The sequence below is a fragment of the Ornithodoros turicata genome, chromosome 5, assembly GCF_037126465.1.
Source record: "Ornithodoros turicata isolate Travis chromosome 5, ASM3712646v1, whole genome shotgun sequence".
Classification (NCBI taxonomy): Eukaryota; Metazoa; Arthropoda; class Arachnida; order Ixodida; family Argasidae; genus Ornithodoros; species Ornithodoros turicata.
The window spans coordinates 48122482-48142140 of NC_088205.1; the positions used below are offsets into that span (position 1 = coordinate 48122482).

The 19659-nt window shown below is 44.6% G+C and overlaps 1 protein-coding gene across 3 annotated transcripts in view; it reads right to left on the reverse strand.

The window, feature by feature from the left end:
• Positions 1-406: 406 nt before the first annotated feature.
• The window catches only part of LOC135395993 (papilin-like), a 60658-nt gene continuing 41405 nt past the window's right edge, over positions 407-19659 (reverse strand). For all 3 annotated transcript variants that reach the window (XM_064627071.1, XM_064627073.1, XM_064627072.1), the window contains 3 exons: positions 12052-12231; positions 6404-6592; positions 407-693 (listed from right to left, as the gene is read on the reverse strand). In XM_064627071.1, the coding sequence (XP_064483141.1) occupies positions 482-693; positions 6404-6592; positions 12052-12231 (581 nt within the window). In that variant the 3' untranslated portion in view covers positions 407-481. The remainder of the gene's footprint in view (positions 694-6403; positions 6593-12051; positions 12232-19659) is intronic.

Below are 19659 nucleotides of genomic sequence, written 5' to 3' on the forward strand. Positions count from 1 at the left end.
TATAAGACTGATGAAGTCGAACCTTTATGTGCTTCGTCATGTACAAAGCAAGCATGGGAATTTCAAGCTCTGCGAGATCCCATCTTCCTTGGATAGGACCCTGCCAGGCGTGAAACACACGTGGAAAACTTAGTGGCGTTCACCGCGCAGCAACGAGAAAGAGGAGCAGGCAAGCAGGCGGGTTCACCGCCATCGCTTTTTTGTGAAAAAAAAAAAAAATAAATAGAAAGAAAGAAACAACCCTCGTCCTTCGTGAACGAGAAGCCAAAATGAAAGTAACATTCAAGACCAACAAGACCAACCGTTCTTTCCTGGTAGCTGACACCTGTTGAGCGAACAAGGAACTCTAGAACAAAAGTGCGTGTGTCTGAGAGCTATAACATTAAAAACACTCTTGTTATTGTGATATAGTCGTTTAATTTATTATCCGTTGTTTAATGTACGGGATTTGATATATTCAAGCGTGATATTTAAACTTTTGTCATCCAAGGAGGGCTGATCCGAACAACAAGAAAACGTCGGAGAAGCATGCTCTCGTGCACTCTCCAGCCGAAGTGTGTCTGTTCTGCCCTTCCAGGCAAGCGACGGTCCAATAGAAGCAGGAGTTGCGCTCCGCGTCGAAATATGCCTTGAATTGTTTCTCATCATAGGTGCACTGCCGGTTTATCATTGGCGTACGACAGGCTGGGTCACCTGAAAAAAAAAAAAAAGCAACAGAGAAAGTGACAGACAGTTGTTTTTGAACCCACGGACAAAGTCGGAAGTGAGGACTTGCACGCACATGATGTATATTATACGATTTGCGCTCGAAAACAAAATAATGATCTGCCTGAACACAGTGGAACGTACTGCTGGTGAAGTAGGCTGTGAAGAGAGAACTTCCCAAAGAGAAGTATATTTACATCCCACAACATACAGAATTACATACCACAACCGCTGTGCATGACGGGGTAGCCACGTTATGGTGTAATCGGGTCACACTCAAAGTATACGAAATGAAGATATTACACCGGCCTAACTCAACGTAAACGTATTATGGCAGAAAATGCTTTTCTTAATTCAGCAGAACCACATCTATCAAAGTGTCGCAAGCCCTTTAGCGCGATCTTCTACACCCATTTAACAGATCATCACCAATTTCTATGTACAAGAGCGAACAACGAAAACATATAGTGTATCTACATACACGAACATGGGAAGCTCTTTGCAACACGATGTGGTATATTGCAACTTGTCCCATCCTCCAGGTAACAATACAAGACATGACGGAGACGAAGGGAGAAGCTCACAGGACGAACGTGGTGCATCTATCTTATATTACTTTACTATTATTATATTGCAACTTATATACTATTTTTTAAGATCCGGCTTGGACTGATTTCATTTGTCTTCAGACAACAACATTTCTTCCACGACATCATTACATACCACAGTTGTGACTAACTGCGCTGTCAAGAGTTCAGCCTCTTTAATTATCCTCCGGGAAATATTAGGACGAAACAATTATTTTCAATGCGATAAGCATTTCTTTAACGAACTTTTGGGCCCTCCATATAGCCGCGTCGCGTCACGCTGCTTGGAGACGGAGGCACGCTAGTTTTTGTCCGACCAAGAAACGCGATAATGACAATGGCTCTGGCTCTCCCACACTGCTGTACATCAACAGTAGCGGTCGTGAGTTCGCTGCCGCTTTTACCACGCTTAGGACCGCCACGACCTCCTTCGAAGTTTAAGCTGCTGCAACCGAGTGCTGTCTGCAGTGATGTCTTCACTGTTCTTCAAGCCGTCCCACCAGGCAGCTCTGTCGAATATGTACATCCATAGATTTTGTGGATGAGAAAACAATGAAAGAAGGAAGTTCCTGAAAAGGTTAACCAGCTGTAGGACTCGAACCCATATCTTCAGGATTGCCGGTCCAGGGCTCTAACAAATGAGCAAAGCTAAAACAGCTCCCCAACGACTTCCAAGTGTGCGTCATTTGAAGGGACAAACACATTCACTCACTGGCAATCCAGAAGGTGTGGATTCGAGTCCTACAGCTGGCTAACTTTTTCAGTGACTTCCTTCTTTCCTTATTCTTAGGCACTTGAGGCTTTGTGTGTTTGCCGCTTATTCTGTGTTCCAGCCTCAGAACATCAATTTCCATCGTATTGAGAAAATAAGTTCGTACAGTTTCACTTGACATGCCGTCACACATAAGATCTACGTCCTTTGCCGCTCGCTTGAATCTTGCCGCGATCTCCGAATATTGCTTGCCGGTATTACCCTTCTCACAACGAAACGCCCGTAAAAGAGCACCCGTTGAAATATATTACTGAAGAACTCTATGTGAACCGCTGTCTTTACGGCAGAAGTAAATAGCGCAATATGACACTCTGCATACGGGTTTACTTCATGACGAAAAAGCGACCCAGCAAAGTCTATTCCTGTGACACTGAATGGTTGATATCTGCTACGGGTGCTGAGCTGATTTGCACACTTGCGTCAGGCACGTCACACAGTTCCAGACAGCTTTCTCTACTGATTGTCGTCCTCTCTGGATCCAATACCTTTCCTTTAGTTGTCCTGCAGTGTGCCGGACTCTGGCGTAAGACAGACGAAGATTCTCCTTCTGGTTTGGTAGCACAGTGTAGCTGTGCTCCACTGATAGAGGTACGGGATGCTTTCGCTGAACGGTAGCGTCAGCCCATACTCGAGAAACGTTGTGTTGGTCAAAGTACAGATTAAACTCGCGGATGACGGAGTTTCCGTCTAACGTTTGTGTTGCCCGCAGCTTGTCGAGAACTCTTCCGAAGGACTGTCGTTGTCCGACCACTATCCAGTAAGTTTCTGTCCTGTCTATTTCTTTTGCTGTCAACGGTACAGTTTGTATCTGTGCTGGACTCCTAGAGTTGTCCACACAAGGCTTTACCCACGCAGGTACGCGAATAATCATTTGAAAAGAGCTCTAAAGTTTTATGTCGCGCACGGGTTCCAATACTTGCCAGGTTGTTGTTTTATATACCTCCTGTAGCAACGTCATCACCTCTACTGTTCGTCATTCGTGGTAGTCTGTCCTGTACTATACGGCTGTGCCAGTAATGTACAGGAAGAGAGACCGAGAAAAGAGAACTCATAGACCCGCTAATTTTTTCATATCCTGTCATGCATGTCGATATCTATATCAATGTGGTATCGGTATTCATATCGATGTGAATATTGATATATTCGATAAAGGCATAACATATCGATAATATCGTTAAGAATATCGATATCGTTCCATTCATAGTGGAAACTCCATTCGTGATATTCGTTGCGGACGTTCGCACCACGTCTTTTTTCCTCTTCAGTCAGTCGACCAGGCCACTGAACCAATGTCTCCTCTCCCGTTCACCTCCAGTCTGCATGTTGTCGCTCATTATTCCGCGTTGTAACTCCCTGTGGGCGGACTTCTCGGGTTTAGGCGCCATAATATGATTCGTCGTAATATTTTGCCGAGGATAATCAAAGAGACTGAAAACTTCACGGCGCATTACACACACGCACATACATAAAAAAAGAAACGAACGCAGGGCACGAGTTTTCTGCTTAACTTTGTTCTCTTGCTCTTTCATAGAAACATTTCGAAGATAAATGCCACACGCGACCTCTACTGCACACCAAATACTTTTCAATTTCAATTTAGGTATTTATTTCTAGGTGCCTGTTAACAGCCGGTTAAGGCCTGGGTAACAGTGCATACTTAATCACTAGAAACAATCAAACCAGAAAAGAAGATGCCAACGAAAGGGAAAAAAAAGGAAAAGGAGGCAAACAACAATATTCAATATACGCAGCATACACAGTAGTTTGAGGCATACAAAAATGAGTAGCAACAACAGCAAACAACAGCAATCATGAAATAAATCGGTCCTGAGTAACCTCCATAAGAGTGATCAGAAACATTTCGAGTATGAGCAAATATATCGATCCTGTGTTGACTACTGAAGCTGTTGAACTGAACCAGAATTCTTACTAAAGGACTAAGTTTGCAATGCATAGTGGCATAAAAGGTAGGATAACATCTGAGGGACCTAGGCGGTACATGAAATGAAATGGACGACAGAAGCTCAGGACAATCAATCCGCGAATGGAGAAGTTTGTGCAAAAACATGAAATCACGGCGCAGCCGCCGACAAGAGAGAGTAACTATTCCTAATTTTTGAAGCAAATAGTTCATAGGAGGTGGTGATGTCGATGTATCTGTCATAGAAGATTCTGATAAACCTCCTTTGCACACGTTCAATCTGTTCGCTGCGCGTAACAGTAGTGGGGTTCCAGCAAGAGGATGCACATTCTAAGTGTGGTAAAACAAGGGAAAAATATATAAAGAAGAAACATGAGGGGTTGGAAAAATCCTGCGTTATCCGCGAGATAAAGCCAAGTTTTCTTATGGCAACAAATTGATATTATCGAGGTGGGAGGCGAGCGATAGAGAAGACTCTAGAACAACGCCAAGGTCACGAACAGAGACTACACGTTTAATCGGTGAAGATAATATAGAATACTAAAAATTAATTGTATTAATTCGTTTAGTGAACCATATAACGAGCGTTTTCATTTCATTCACGTTGAGAAGATTATTCTAGCACCACTACACGACAAACACAACGTCATCCTGGACCAATTGACAATCGCTAACACTTCGTATATCACGAAACAATTTCAAGTCATCCGCGTATTGAAGTGTGATGGATTTACTGACACATGAAAGTAAGTCATTGACAAAATGTTGAACAATAATGGACCGAGGGTCGAACCCTGAGGCACCCCAGATGTCATAAGGTATGGGCTAGCATAATGACCACTGATTCTTACGTGATTAAATCTACCGGATAGGTAGGAGTCGAACCAAGAGCAAATTGAGTTGCAAATACCGTAGTATGAAAGTTTATATAATAATAATCGGTGATTGACTGAATCAAAGGCCTTGGAGGTATCGAAATAGATGGTATCCATCTGTGAGCGTAGAGAAACGCTTTGACCCACATAAAGAAGAAATGATTGGACTCAACTGACCTTCCTGACATGAAACCATGCTGAGAGAATGTTAATATTGGCCTGACAAATAAGGAGAGATGATAATAAACCACTTTTTCAAAGACATTCGAAAAGCATGATAATAAAGAGATAGGCCTGTAGTTAGAAGGAGTAGTTGGGGAACCCGACTTGTGTATCGGGACGACAATGGAATTTTTCCACAGTGCAGTAAACATGCCACAAAGCAAAGGCTTATTAAATATAGCGATCAGTATAGGTGCAAAAATAGGTTCACATCCTTTGACAGTGAAGTTTGTTACTTTGTCAAAACCGGTGGAAAAGTTCGATTTTAGCTCACTGATGGCTTTACGTACTTCGAGTATGTCGACACTCGACAGCGAAAGATGAAAGCAAGAGGGAATTAGAAGGGCTGTGCGAGAATAAACTAGAAGGTGCGTTACCCAGTGGACTGGCACTTCTAGAATACAAAAGATCGGAGAAGCCAGCAAAGATTCTGGCGACTTCAGTAGGATCAGAAGTAACGATACAGTCCTTGATTATATTTAAGGACTCTTGACCGGGCGAAGTCTTATCTTTGATGACCTTCCAGAACATCTTATAGGGTTGCGACTCATTGAATTCTCGACAGAATTGTGGTATGACCCCAAATCCCGTCTGTAGATTTTTTTATATCATGTCGAGTCATAGAATATTTCTGATACCAAGAAGTAAGATTGGTAGCCCTGTACCTACCGTGGTAGTGTGGTAGTGGAGTTCCTTACGCATAAGGCATTTAAGCTCTTTCGAGAACCATGAAGGATAACGTCTTGGCTTAGGTGAGGACTTAGGAATGAACCTGTCCATGCCATCAATTATGACTTCGGTAAAGATATCCGATCGACATCAGCACAATCTGTGTCTGGCGACCAATCCACCCGAGAAAAATGTTGATACAGTTGGAGGTAATCACCTTTACTGTAAATGTAAGCATCATGAAATTCTGGCTCATGGTGGCGTCCACTTGTTTGGAAGGAAAAAAAAAAGATAGATAACGGAGGGCGATAGCAAGCAGGTTGAACCAGGGGATTGTTGGTGACCTCTAGGTCATGATGAATAATATGAAGACACCCTCTGTACAAACGTATCTTTATAGGCTGTAAATATAGGGACCTTGTTGTTTTTGTAGATTAGCGACTCTTCGGCCCTATTTTGTGGCGGGGAACAACCTTCAAAGAAACAGATTTGTGGCGACAATCACTTACTCATCATTATTACCCCTCAGTTGTCTGTCCCATTGTATTCGGCGTCATTTCATTCTATTCGATTATCCTGTTGCAAGTTCCACCGTGACTAACCTACGAAATATTGCTCTCGATTCGTTCAAGTTCAAAGCTAGCTCTCTTACCTTTGGCGCATCGGTCCAAACACATTTGAGCTGTGCTAAACCTGTTTACACCGTCAAGGCAGGAAGCGCCGCTGGACTTGGTGCAGTTCCCTTCTGAGCTGTAGAAATACGAATGTTGCCTCGCCGTGATTTCACTCTCCTTGCACGGACTGGAATATACAGGCGCCAGACATCGGCTCTCATTCTTGCCTAGGGAGAGACACCAGGAGTGACACCCATCAACTTAAATCAGACAGATACAGCAGAGCGGCAGTCTTGTTAAAATATCTCTCTGCACGTAAACTTTCTTGGAAGCTTTGTTGTCATTACTGTTCTGTCCCCGAGGCAATGACGAAACGAACACGCACGTAACTCAACCTATAGCACACACAAGAAAATTCACTTGACATCCCAACATATGACACGCTGTGAAACACAAAACGATAGATGCTTTCCGGGCCTTCTCACTAAGAGTGTTCTCACTTATCGCTAGTGCGAGGTCTTTTGCGTTGCCAGCGAATGTATAGTCCGTTCTGTCATTGTTAGTTGGGACCCATTTTCCGAAACAAAAGAACCAGAGGGCCTAATCGCTTACACACAATGTTGTAACCGCTACCAAAATAATTAATGGACGGTTGACAACGTGGCTCACGGAGTACCGTGTCTACCGCACCCAATCCACTGGTAACACGACGATAAAAATCGGAGACACGGAACAGAAAAAAGACAACACGACACGTTCTCAGACACAGCAAGCAATTTAATGACAGCCTACACTCCCAATAACCTCCTGATGGGTGGAAAGGGGGAAACAGAGGGAACAACAACGCAACTGGCTCGTGACTTAATCTCTTTGTACTCACTTAAGAGTCGCCCAAACATGTCACGCACCTTTTTCAATACAATGGTCTCTTGGAAAAGCGGGAAACAATTGTGACAATCTCTCAAGTGTTCGACCAATTCAGAATTTCCTGAAAGGCTGTCTGCATTTCTTTTATGCCCTAAGAGTCTAATGTCTAAGCATCTACAAGACTGTCCTACGTAGCAAAAACCACATGCAACAGGAATATAATACACAACGCCTACGGCGCACTCAACAAAGGGGGTCTTGTGAGAAATACGGCAAACTGACTTAGCAGAATGAAAGGGCGTTAGAGAGCTCAAACGCGCAACATTTGAAAAAACAACTTGAACGTTGAACCTCTTTGCAGCGGCTAGGATGTTATTTGACACTGCATGGAAATATGGAATGCAAACTCGTGCAGAAGGCTGCTAAGAACGACAAGGTTTTACATCACCTATGCCCAGAAAACACTCTAGTAACTTTGACTGCAACAAAGCTGGACCAAACCCCGCTTTTGTTACGCGGTAAACCTGATGGCGAAGACTATCTGAAACAAAATAGCAGCAAGACTTATTTAACGCGGAACGGATGAGCGAAGCTACGATGCCCGACCTTACGAGTTTGGAATGAGAACTGTTTACGGGAAGTAACAGCTTGCCACCAGATTTACCATACGCCCAACAAAATAGGGGACACAACCTCAAAGAAAGATTCCCGCTTTTCCAAGAGACCATTGTATTGAAAAAGGTGCGTGACCCGTTTGGGCGACTCTTAGCTGAGTACAAAGAGATTAATACCCTAGTCAGACAGCATTTCAAATGTCAATTGCGAGAAATGGCCTTCAGCCTCTCAAATGACCTTTGTTCGGGGGCGCCTGCCAGACAGGCGGGAAAGGAGTGTTCCTCAACTGACTGCCCTCACCGGCTCCCTTTTTCGGTTTCGTTTTCCCTGTCTGCTGTGGAAATTTGAAGTTAGTCTGTGCACCACAAATCAAGATGCAGAAGCCATATGCACTTCTCTAAATAGGATCGATATACGTGTACACAGTTTCACTCCATTATCCGCATTTTATAGGTTTTCCTACATTCAGCTGCAAAGGTAGCGAGGGTACAATGGCATAACACTGTTGTCGAGATTGCTCCTTTCTGCTCCTCAAATGTCGTTGGGGGCCTCCTTTCGCGTTGATGGTCATTTCTTAGAAAGGTCCTTTGAGCTGCCGACTGACACCGTTGTCAGAGGTCATTTTTTGCAAATGAAAATTCCCCGAAGTCCTTCGAGCATGCCGTCTGACAGGGGTATAAGTCACGAGGCAATTGCGTTAGTGTCCCCCCCCCCCTCCCTCTTTCCATCCATCAGGAGGTTATCGGGAGTGTTGCTATGTCTGAGAACGTGTCATGTTGTCTTTTTTCTGTTCTGTGTCTCCGGTTTTTTATCGTCGTTTTACAATGCCAGCTCTCCTGCACCCTTGCACTTCTACCACTGGTGAGTTGTTCCTGTAGACAATGTAGCTTCCCCTTGACGTTATCAGCGGTCTATGAACACTAGAAATGTAATACCGATACTCGTTACTTAAGCAAAAAGTAGCGACAATACCGATATCGATACCGGTTTTTAATGTAAAGCTACAGGTAGGGGAATGTGGGGCACGATGAGACAAATTTGCAATTGAATCTGGAATTGTTTTCGTGTTTTTTAAGAAAACTAGCCATAGGCACATTGCGAGAGGTCTAGAGCTTCTGAACTGTAAATCAGAACGGATGTGACCGGTTCTAAACCGGTTTAATGTAACCGTTTCTATAAACACAGAAGAAGAAAAATTCAACAATGCAGAATGTCTCATCTTGCCCCAACCCTCAGGGCAAGACGAGACATCAGGTGGGGCAAGATGAGAGTAATGAGCTATACAAATTAGTTTTTGCCATTCAAGCACCTTCACAGCCCCCTTGAGCATTGTATATGAACATGGATGCTGTAGTCGGCCATGGTCTCTCCATTGTGTGTACATATGGTAGTGTAGCATGTAACCTGCGGGGTGGGTTAAGTACAGGTCCCGACAAAAGTTTACGGAGCACGCGAGCGGCGTATTTTCTCCTCGGTACGACACCCTAGCGGCAAGCGGAAGCTGGCGAAATCAGGCCAGTTCACTGCCTGGGTGGACGACTGCGCTCTTAGCGACACACAGCGGTAGTTTCGGTATGATTACTGTTGCATGTGCCCGCAAAGTGAGTTGGATTTTACTGTTGTGCTCGCCAGCAACACGTGATTCAACGATTGTTGAGACAGGGAGCTCGCCGCTATCATCGTGAAAACAAGGATGAATCATGGTGGCAGCACATTATTGCTGTGTATTGCTTTTATTGGAAAGCCATGATACGTAGACAACAGAAAGAAAGGTATCTTGTAAACAGTTGCTTTATTGTGGATGACGCGTGACGAGCTGATAAACAATTGACGCTGACATTGATAACTGATTGATTGATAAACAACTGAAGTGAGTCACGAGTTGCTGACGAGCACAACAGTTAAATCCAACTCACTTCGCGGGCACATACAACAGTAATCATACCGAAACTACCGCTGTGTGTCGCTAAGAGCACAGTCGTCCACCCCTCATTCGCCTGATTTCGCCAATGAGGACTGATTTCGCCAGCTTCCGCTTGCCGCTAAGGTGTCGTACCGAGGAGAAAATACACCGCTCGCGTGTTCCGTAAACTTTTGTCGGGACCTGTACGTGACAATTCCAAATGACCAAGGAGACCAACCTCGCATTAAAAATATCCAATGCGACTATAGGCTGCTTACCCGGTCAATATAGATGGTTGGTAGAATGTAAAATCCACGTTGAGTATGCTTGTACCAGGGTTGCGGAATGGGATCACCCATTCCATTCCAATTCCATTCCGAGGAATGAAGATTTGTGATAATTCCATTCCTTTCAATTCCTCGGAATGAAAAGGTATGGTCAATTCCCACTCCTGGAATGGCTTGGCAATCCCATTGCATTCCTTTAATTCCACCAATAAAAGAACTAGGACCGGTAACCGTACTAGCTAGCCCAGCAGTGCTATAGAGATTGACGTTACGCAGCACGGAAAAAGACAAGGTTATTTCGCCCTCCTCTTCCTCCTCCTCTTCATTGGCATAATCATTACACGAGCTTTCCACTAAAGTAACTCGTGCAAGTGATGTGGTGTTGCGGGCTTCACACTAGGCAAGCCAAAATCTCCATTTAATTTTTTCTTAAAACCAAACCAAACCATCGCCCTTGACCGTGTAGCACCCAGACTATTTACATTCCAATTCCATTCCGCCTGCGAAAACATGCCTATTTCCATTCCCAGGACAGTTTTCGCCATTCCAATTCCATTCCGGGCTCTGATAAATCTGGAATGATTCCGGAATCATTCCAACCCCGGAGTGGCAACTCCGCAACCCTGCCTTGTACTATGTGACACGCGACGTAGGAACATCGATTTCACGCAGATTGTACGTGGAAAATTCAACGGGCGAGCTGTAATATTAGTATATACAACGCAGATTCAGCACTCATATACCAGCAGTGGAATGGCACACGTTTTATGAGAGCGTTGATACTTACGAAGGAATTAACGTAATCTCAAACGTGAAATAAATAACGTTGTTTCTGTACAAGGTTAACTTCGTGATTTCGCATGCAATGTGTATACGCGGGAGCCGCATTGGTTTACCACACGTAAAAATACAGCATTTTTCGCACGTTGTTTTAACGTGAATTATGTGAGTAACTTTCTACTCAAAGGCTGGCAGAATGCGACAAGTACATGAAACATGGCATTCATTTCGAAAGATAGACTCGCGCGATTGTGCAGCACTGCGCATGCACTTAAGCAGCACTTAACTTTCTATGAACCAGCTCAATAACCATAGTAAGAAACAGAGACACCATTTTCATGCTCAAATCATACTCCAAGCAATTCCTCGCTTCCGTGTTTATCTGGGTAATTAAACTAGAAGCAGACACGTCACCTTTCGACTTGATTCACAGAAGAACAGGACACTCGCATTTGCGGAGTTTCCCAAGACAAGCAATATATAGTGTATACGTTTTCCCTCAGGAAGGAAATGCCGATGGCTTTTCTGAGTGTTGTGGACTTGGGTGTCCTGGGAGCTTCTCTGTATTTCTCTCGCTCTCTTTGAAAACGTTTTATGCGTCATGGAAAGTCCGGGACACACACACAAGAAAAAAAAAGAGAAAGAAAAGCAGGAGTCAAAGTAAATGGCGTGTGGTGGAAGAGTTGAAAAAAAAAAAACATGGCGAAAATGCTCGATGTTATTTTTCCACTTCGTGAACATTTGTATACGTCGTATTAATGTTCGTACACGCTGAACATGCGTTGATCGGTCGGTGTTAATATAACGTGTTTTCGCGGCGACATTTGCAAGCTAGGTTGAATCAATGTTGGCTCTCATCATTGATTAGTCCTTCATATGGTTGATTTTCAACGTGTTTTCTATGTTGAATTTACAACGTTGTGTTGACTGGGTTAGCTACATGATACAGAGTACACTGCCAAAGCCTCGGGTTGGGACAAACAACACCCTGAAGGAATTCGTAAGAGCGTCGCATTGTCGCACTTAATTGCAATATTTTTCACGACTCTAAGCATCGCAAGAAAGCACGTGCCAGGGTTCGTTTCCATAACTTTTTGTTGGATCCGGACTGTTGCTTTACACGAAACTACTTTTGGAAAAGAAAATAATGTCATCCACCCATGAGCTCGAGGTACACACCGCATAGATAATACGATACTTAACTAAATGAAAGATGGGGAGCTCAGATACTTACTTATACAACTGGCTTCACATTCCGCAATACTTGAAAAGCGGTTGCTTCCTTGAAGGCAACCAGGATTCAACACCCAGTGGACAATGCAGTGGCCGGCCTTGGGGCTGCTGTAGAAGGCGTAATTCATGTTGCTCGAGTTACATGCGACCAGCTGCGCACCTGCCTTACACGCTGGACTGTCTGTTGGAGCAGAAATTGTCGGTTTACGAGATACGTTCCACGGATGTTTGTACAAATTCGTATCCCAAAATTACTTGACGTACAACGCTCTTTTGGCTGAAATCTCATCTGCTCCAAAGCTTCGTCACTTCGTCACCAAGTTCTCCCTCCTATCCTTCCCAACCGACTCCTCTTCTCGTGCCCTCGCCTCTACAGATCAACCCTGGACATCCGGGGATCTTCTGAACACCTACTCACGTTACGCGAAAGCGACCTAACGATGATTGAACTTTCGTTTTCGAACAATTGAGTAACCAAGGCGTGGTCTCCTTGGGTTTTCGACACGCGGGTTATGAACCCTCTGCACTTCCACTGCGTCACTCTGCAGATCGACGATGTCTCGGAAATTATCCTACACGGCAGCTCATTTCAAGTTTACACGCACAGTAATGCGAAAAAGTCTCACGGTCCAGGAATAACCTATCCTGCTTGTAACGGCCAGCATATGCCCAAGATTCGCGGACACGTTTCCCTAAAGTGCGCTTAGTCTAATAGTACGTGTTCTGTAAGTAAGGCAACTTTACGTTTGTACGCGTGTATAGGTGATAGGAGGCATGAAACCCGAGAGGAAGGAGGAGGACAGGAGAGAGCGAACACTTGTCACGGGTCACTTCCTTTTGATTGATGATAACGTTCACTGCGTGACGAGCTTGATTAGGATTCTTCAAACAGTTTCAACGCTTTCAAATGCCAGACTTCCTTTTAGACGAGTATCGCTGGGACAAATGGGATTCTCAATGCCATCATACCTCGGACACTTTGTTTTCGCTATTATTGCAGGGTGTTTCATTTAAAATGAGTAAATTCTTTGATTATAAAAATGGTGCATTGCCTTGAAGGAGACTTAGTGCGTAATGTTAGTAAGGGTCCAGAGATACTCAGTCTATTTTTGTTTCTCGTTAATTTATTAATTCGTTAACTGAAATTAATTAGTGATCCTTTTAACTGCATAGGGACTATAGCAAAACTGTCAATGACTGAGTTGTAGAGGGTGAAGGGGATCCTCGATTCTCTTATCTGTGATTATGTACCTCCTCTCAGTTCTTTTTCTTTCCTCTTTCCCCGGTTTCAAAAAAGCGCGCTTGAAGCCCGACAGCAGCACAGACGCGCACGGAAAGAAGTGATCTCTTCATTCGTTCAAAACGTATAAACCATTTTACTGTTTACAAACAAGAGGCGCCATCTGCGCATGCGCTGAGTTGGTGTGGTCAAAACACACTGAACGCAGCCGTTCGAATGCAGTGGAAAATTACCTAAAGCGGATAGCTTTTGAGGTATAAGACTGTGAAATCACGATGGAGCGCGAATTCTACTTCTGTCCCATTGAGTACAATGTGTAAGATTTCAAACGCCGGGGGAACAAAAGCCTTTATAGACATACGGATAATTCTTTTTCGGCATAATTTCTTGTATATAGATCTTACAGCATCCAGTGTGGAACCAGTGAAAAGTGTCGAAGTTTTCCGACAAAATGAAATTATACGTTTCTTATGCATTGCTTCTATGGGTGTAATGCAGGCGAAGCACGCTCTAAGTTTTTCTCCGCGAACCTTGGGCATGATGTGATGGACGAAGCTTTTTCAATTGAGCTTTAAATAGGGCACAGAATAAAAACCATATTCCCCATAAACGAAATATGACGTATATGACGTAGATTACTCCCTTACCTCTTACGCTACATCTACGTGCCTTCTTATTTTATCGTGAAACTGACTCAAATGAAAGAAAGCTATCAATATAACGCTGCAATACTTGACAAAAATGGCAGTATACTGAGAGAAGAGAAATGAACGGTGTTTCAAGGTAACAACGCAGTAGAGTCCTAGGAAGACATCTCGCGTACTCTCTCTCTCAAAAAAGAACCAACCTGCCAGTGGCAAAACTTTTTCAGGGAAGTAACAGCACTCCCTTAAGGAGTAAATTTTACACCCCCTAGAGTAATCATAGCACCAGGGTCAATCCATGACATATGATCCAATCCCCAGTCAGTTCGATTATCAAAAATTATCCTTGGTACCCTGTGCTATCGGTAGGCATTTCCCGAAGTCCTACTGGAAAATGTTGAACGGCTCTCGATTTACGCAAGATCAAAGTTTACGGGGAACACGAAAATAGTAATACGAAGGAGGAAGTCCAGAGGGCTATCTTCTCCAGCTGGGAAGATGTTTGGCATAGAGTCAGGTGATGATGTCCGAACTATGTGCCAAAAGCTGTAGAAGGCGTAGAACAGGTTGGTTAAAACGCGACAGGATGGAGAGCACAGAAGACACGGACGGACACGGACGGACAGTTTTCCAGGTTTTACATTTCCACCGTCAATGGGGCTCATGTCGCGCCGCTGTTTCCTATATGTTTGCGATTTTCTTAATACTTTGCGGGCAAAAGGAAAGCTCCGCCCTAGTATTTCGCTAATACTTTGTACTTTGTACAAAGTTGTACGGTTCGTAGACCAATTTTCGAAATGATGCGGTCGACGAAGAACGGCAGCTGCTTGAAATAGAATGTCAAAAATGTGAAAAGGTACTTTTCCATAAGCGCCAGAAAACTTTTTTGTGTATTCGACATACTACAGAGTCGTCGCGCGCATGAAAGCGTGTCGGCAGGCCTGACGAACACATCGGTACTGCGTGATGGGACAACGTGTTGTGACATGCTCTGGGCTGCCCAAACCTCACCAGGCGATGCTGTCCACCTCCCCGGACAGAGATGGACCGTACACTGCCACGCGGGTGCGAACACCGCAGCAAGGCCAAGGGTCTTGCCAGCCAGCGGTCTCGCTCGTAGGAAAGGACAGGACACGACGCCCCGGTGCTTGCAAAGCTAGGGGGACCGGTCGATGATACGAATGCACTTACAGGTCATACACCTCCAGGTTGGTCGACTCCGGTATCTCCAGTGCCGCGGAATACAAGCGGAAATGCATAGCTGGATGCCTGCATCGATGGAGACGACGTCGGACAACCGCGATCAATAGTTTCGTTTTCCTGTGGACAAGCGTTCTCGTCACAGCTTTGCGGCCAGCCTACGGCTAGCTAGGATATGCGAAGAGAAATAAAGTTTCCGGAAGTTTCCTATCGCTTATTTTAGGGCATATACCTTGTGCCATGAACCGGTTCGGAGCCGGTTTAGAGCACCTCGAAGCGGTTCAGAACGGATATGTGCATCCTTCTGGAACTCTACCGGAACCGAACCATTATGCTTGAACCCGAACCCGAACTGAACCGGAAAAAAAATTAGGTTTGATGCTCTGGAAGGAGGGCACCCTATTCGAGGGCTAAAACTGACTCATGTGTTCAAATGGTATTGACATTCCATCCACACACGAGTGTGGTACACGATCCTGGTGTCAAACTCTCGGAAACAGTAGTCTAATGGTTTTTACAGCTGGTAATCGTTTTGGTCATGCGCTTTATGCTTGGGTCGGGCTCCAGCTGTGGGTCGTGTTTCTAACTTTGTGGTACAAACTTATCTTCCTTTCTTTGCAACTTTAATGCGCCTGGGGCGATCTGGTACCTGTGGCCTGGTACCTGTCTGGTCTGGTATATGTGGCGATCTTTCATTAGTATATAGTGCCTAATTTTTGTGGTGACGTCACCACAAAAAGTAGGCACTATACTAATGAAAGATGCACTGGTCGATTTCACTTTCACTGGCTGATCAGGCAGGAAGGTCCCGGTGACTTTCTGGATTTTATATTTCGAAGCTCATTGTGAAAATGAACAGCGGAAAAACGAAATCGACAAAACCCGGCCCTGGATTCGAGTGTTTCACTTTTCCTGTTTCTGCATGGGCATGTCTCCTGAGCTTTAATTTTTTTTTATTTTTTTTTTGTGCTTTAGTATACGACTATGCCGGCAGGCCAACCGTGAATTTTGGCGCGCAGGTGCAACGCAGAGTGATATAAAACATGGCGGACATGTTCTAGCGCGCAATTTTGTTCCAACTCCAACGTGCCATTTCTCTGGCTGTAGATGTCCCTCGTTACTAGAAAAGAAAAAAAAAAACACACACACAAGGATTTTGCGCGTTTGCGACCCTTTCTCGAAGAGTTCTTTTGGTTTCATTTACATTTTGCCACGACATGGCCCGCGGTTAGACCTTTAGTTTGCTGAAAAGAAAAAGAAAAAAATGCTATTGTGAAGGGGCTCATTATTTCATTCCTCACATGACCAGCAGCAATGGCGCATAGTATTGCTCCTGCCGATGAAGCGCCCCATTCATCATCTCAAAATAAAGTAGTAGTAGTAGTTGTCGTATTAAGATAATGGTGATCTTTTGGCGTAATAAACTGACTTAGATTTGGTAAACAGCAGCTAAATAAAATACACCATCAGGTGGATTCGAACCCTCATTATCCGATTGGCGTAAGGTTGCTTGTGGGTGGAGCTACCGAGTTGCTATGTGCCAACGCGGCAAGTTTCCCCGTGTGAACGGAGCCTCAGCGCATCTACGTGATCAAACACACAAATTATAGCCAACGCTGGAAAAACGAAACTTTAGGCCGGAGTCACACTGGTTATACATTGTACATTATACACGAACATCCCTTAAACATGTATGACGAACGGGCATAACAAACATCCCTTAAACATGTATGATCATACAGTACTGGTCACACTGCTGATACACCGCCAAAACATGTTTTAAGACACGTGTGTATAACCAGTGTGACCGTGCCGTCATACAAGCAAGCGCTCTGACTATGTTTGACAACATGTTGTCAAACACACGATGATGTATTTGGGCACTGCCGAAAAACGGTGATGGGCAAGTTGGATAAACGGGCGTATTCGCCACGACAGTTTTCGTTCGCACGAGTCAGTGTCAACAACATCGTGATGCGCGTGAGTTATTTTACACGAGTAAGTTGTAAGTCAGTGTTCGCGACATTGTGTTGCACGTACGTTCAAAATGGCGACCTCTTTGCCTGCGCACATGGAGCATGAAACAATCGAAAATCAGCAAGTGCAGCCCCGTCTTCGTCGTCTTCGTACATTTTGAATAGCGATGTCCTCGGTTGGTTACTGTGACACTGACGTGTGCCATACATCACGGTTTAAGCCACCCCCACTGTTCCTCCAGTCAAGTTGTATAACCAGTGTAACCGATGTTTGAACAACATATGTTCGAGACTATGTATAATCATACACGCGTTTGGACCAAACGATGTTGTCAAACAAGAATTGTATAATCAGTGTGACCGAGCATTATACATGCTCCATACATGTTTGAAGACATGTTCTCATGCATGTTTGGAGCACGTGTATAACCAGTGTGACTCCGGCCTTACGGAACCGAGGCCACACAGTCACTGCAAGCCCTATCATCTGCGAGCGAAGCAGTATGGATCAGATCGCAGATGCGTGCGCAACAGAAGCTAGAGCAGTGCTGGGACGGTAATAATTGCGACGTTGTGTAATTATAAAGTCCATCTCTTGTATTGTACGTTCCACAATGCCATTCCAGACAAGCAATGCGGTTTCAAGTGAGACAATGTTTGGGAAAATCCCGTACGTTATCTTCATTGACAGGTGGGACATTTCGTCATTACGACGTATCTATTCGTCATTTTGACGTGAAACTCCTCATTTACACACATCTCACAATCAGCGCGCATCGCGAAATAGCGCGCAGTTGTTATTCTTCGTACATTGCATTCCGAGTGTATTCGAAATAATTAGCTTTGACGGAATATATCTGCCTCCAGTAGCCTATGAGACCAACAAACACCAACCCCTTTAGAGCCCTTTAATGTAGCAAAATCTATCGTGCGGCTTCCTTCAAACATGATTATTTTTGTAGGGCGTCACTACGGTCAAATTTTCCTGGCTTTCCTCCTTGTCTGCAAAATATTTAAAAGAAATTGCAAACTTAAGAAATAGCGGCGCAACATGAGCCCCTTTCATGGATGAAAACTCGAAAATCGAAAACGAAATGGCTTTTGGCACATAGTTGGGACATCGTTACCTCATTCTATGCCATAAACCGTTTCCCAGATAGAAAACTCCGCCCTCTTGACTTCCTATAGTAATAGGAAGTCAAGAGGGCGGATTTTCGTGTTCCTCGTAAAATTTGACCCTGCGTAGATTGACAGCGGTGCAATATTTTTCAGTGGGACTTGAGGAAACGCCTACTGGTCAAGCAGGGGATCCAGAATATTTTTTTCGGAACCGAACTGTCGGGAGTTCGGGGGTCCATTGGATCATTTAATTGGCGTGGAACGGACCACCTGTTGCAGGTGTCATATTGACATCATGAAACGGGTTACCGCAAGTATCTCAGCATCTCATTTGAAATCCTCCATGACATCTTTTAACTTTGTTGGCATCTCGCTACATACATACACACAAGCAAATCGATACCGAAACACAATGGCTGCATTGTAATACAAGCTGTATCGCTCCTTGAACCAAAGTGATGGGTAAAGGTGCATGTAAAGGGGAAGAGAAAGCGCGACGAGGAGGGCGGGCGAAACATCCGGCAAAATTCCACGAGGAATTCTAACGGGCCATCAGAATATTTTGATGAACCATCAAGCTAGCTTGACGGTCCATTAGCAACTCCTAGTGGTCCGACAGGACTGTTAATGGCCCGACAAATGCTGAACCACACTACGTCAGGTGGGCTTAATGGCCCCACAAGAAGGCCCGACGTTACCACAGCGCCTCTGGTGGCCCGACAAAGAGTATGTAACAGTCCAAGTGGTGTGCTCACAGGAGAACCCAATGGTCCGTCAGCTAGGCTTGGCGGTCCGACAGATGACGGCTCATCAGGAGCCCCTAATGGGACATCAGAGATATCGAATAGCTAAAAATCGCCAAAACCCTCAATGCGAGGGAACGCTAAAGGACAGGACTACAGAAGACAAGACGCAAACCGCATCCTGTCCTGTCCTAGTCTTGTCCTTTAGTGTTTCCCTGCATAGGAGTTGTAGCGATTATAAGAAATGAACAACGAACCAGCCGACATTCTTACAGCATTCAATATGGCAGCTCGCACTGTCCTGTCGGTCCGACACTGTCGACTGTCGACTTTCAGGCTGCTAATGGTTAATGCCGTCTGATTTATTGCGACTCGGAATATTCCAGTATTGATTTAGGATTCAGTTGAACTTGGTTCGTGATATGTACGTGACTCCCGTAAAACTGTCAGATGAGCGGTCAGAAACTGGAGGTGCTACCGCGCCACCGTGTAAGGACTATCGAGCATCGCTCGACGCACGCAGTACAACAGTAACGTGCCATTGGTCATTAGTATAAGCGTTCATAAAACGATTGGAAGCTTCATAGATGGACGTCCCTGGCCGTATACCCGTCGGATGTCGCGTGTCGGCAGTTTAAAAAATTTTTCGATTTCTCCGGATTCCCTGACGGAATGGAGCATATGATG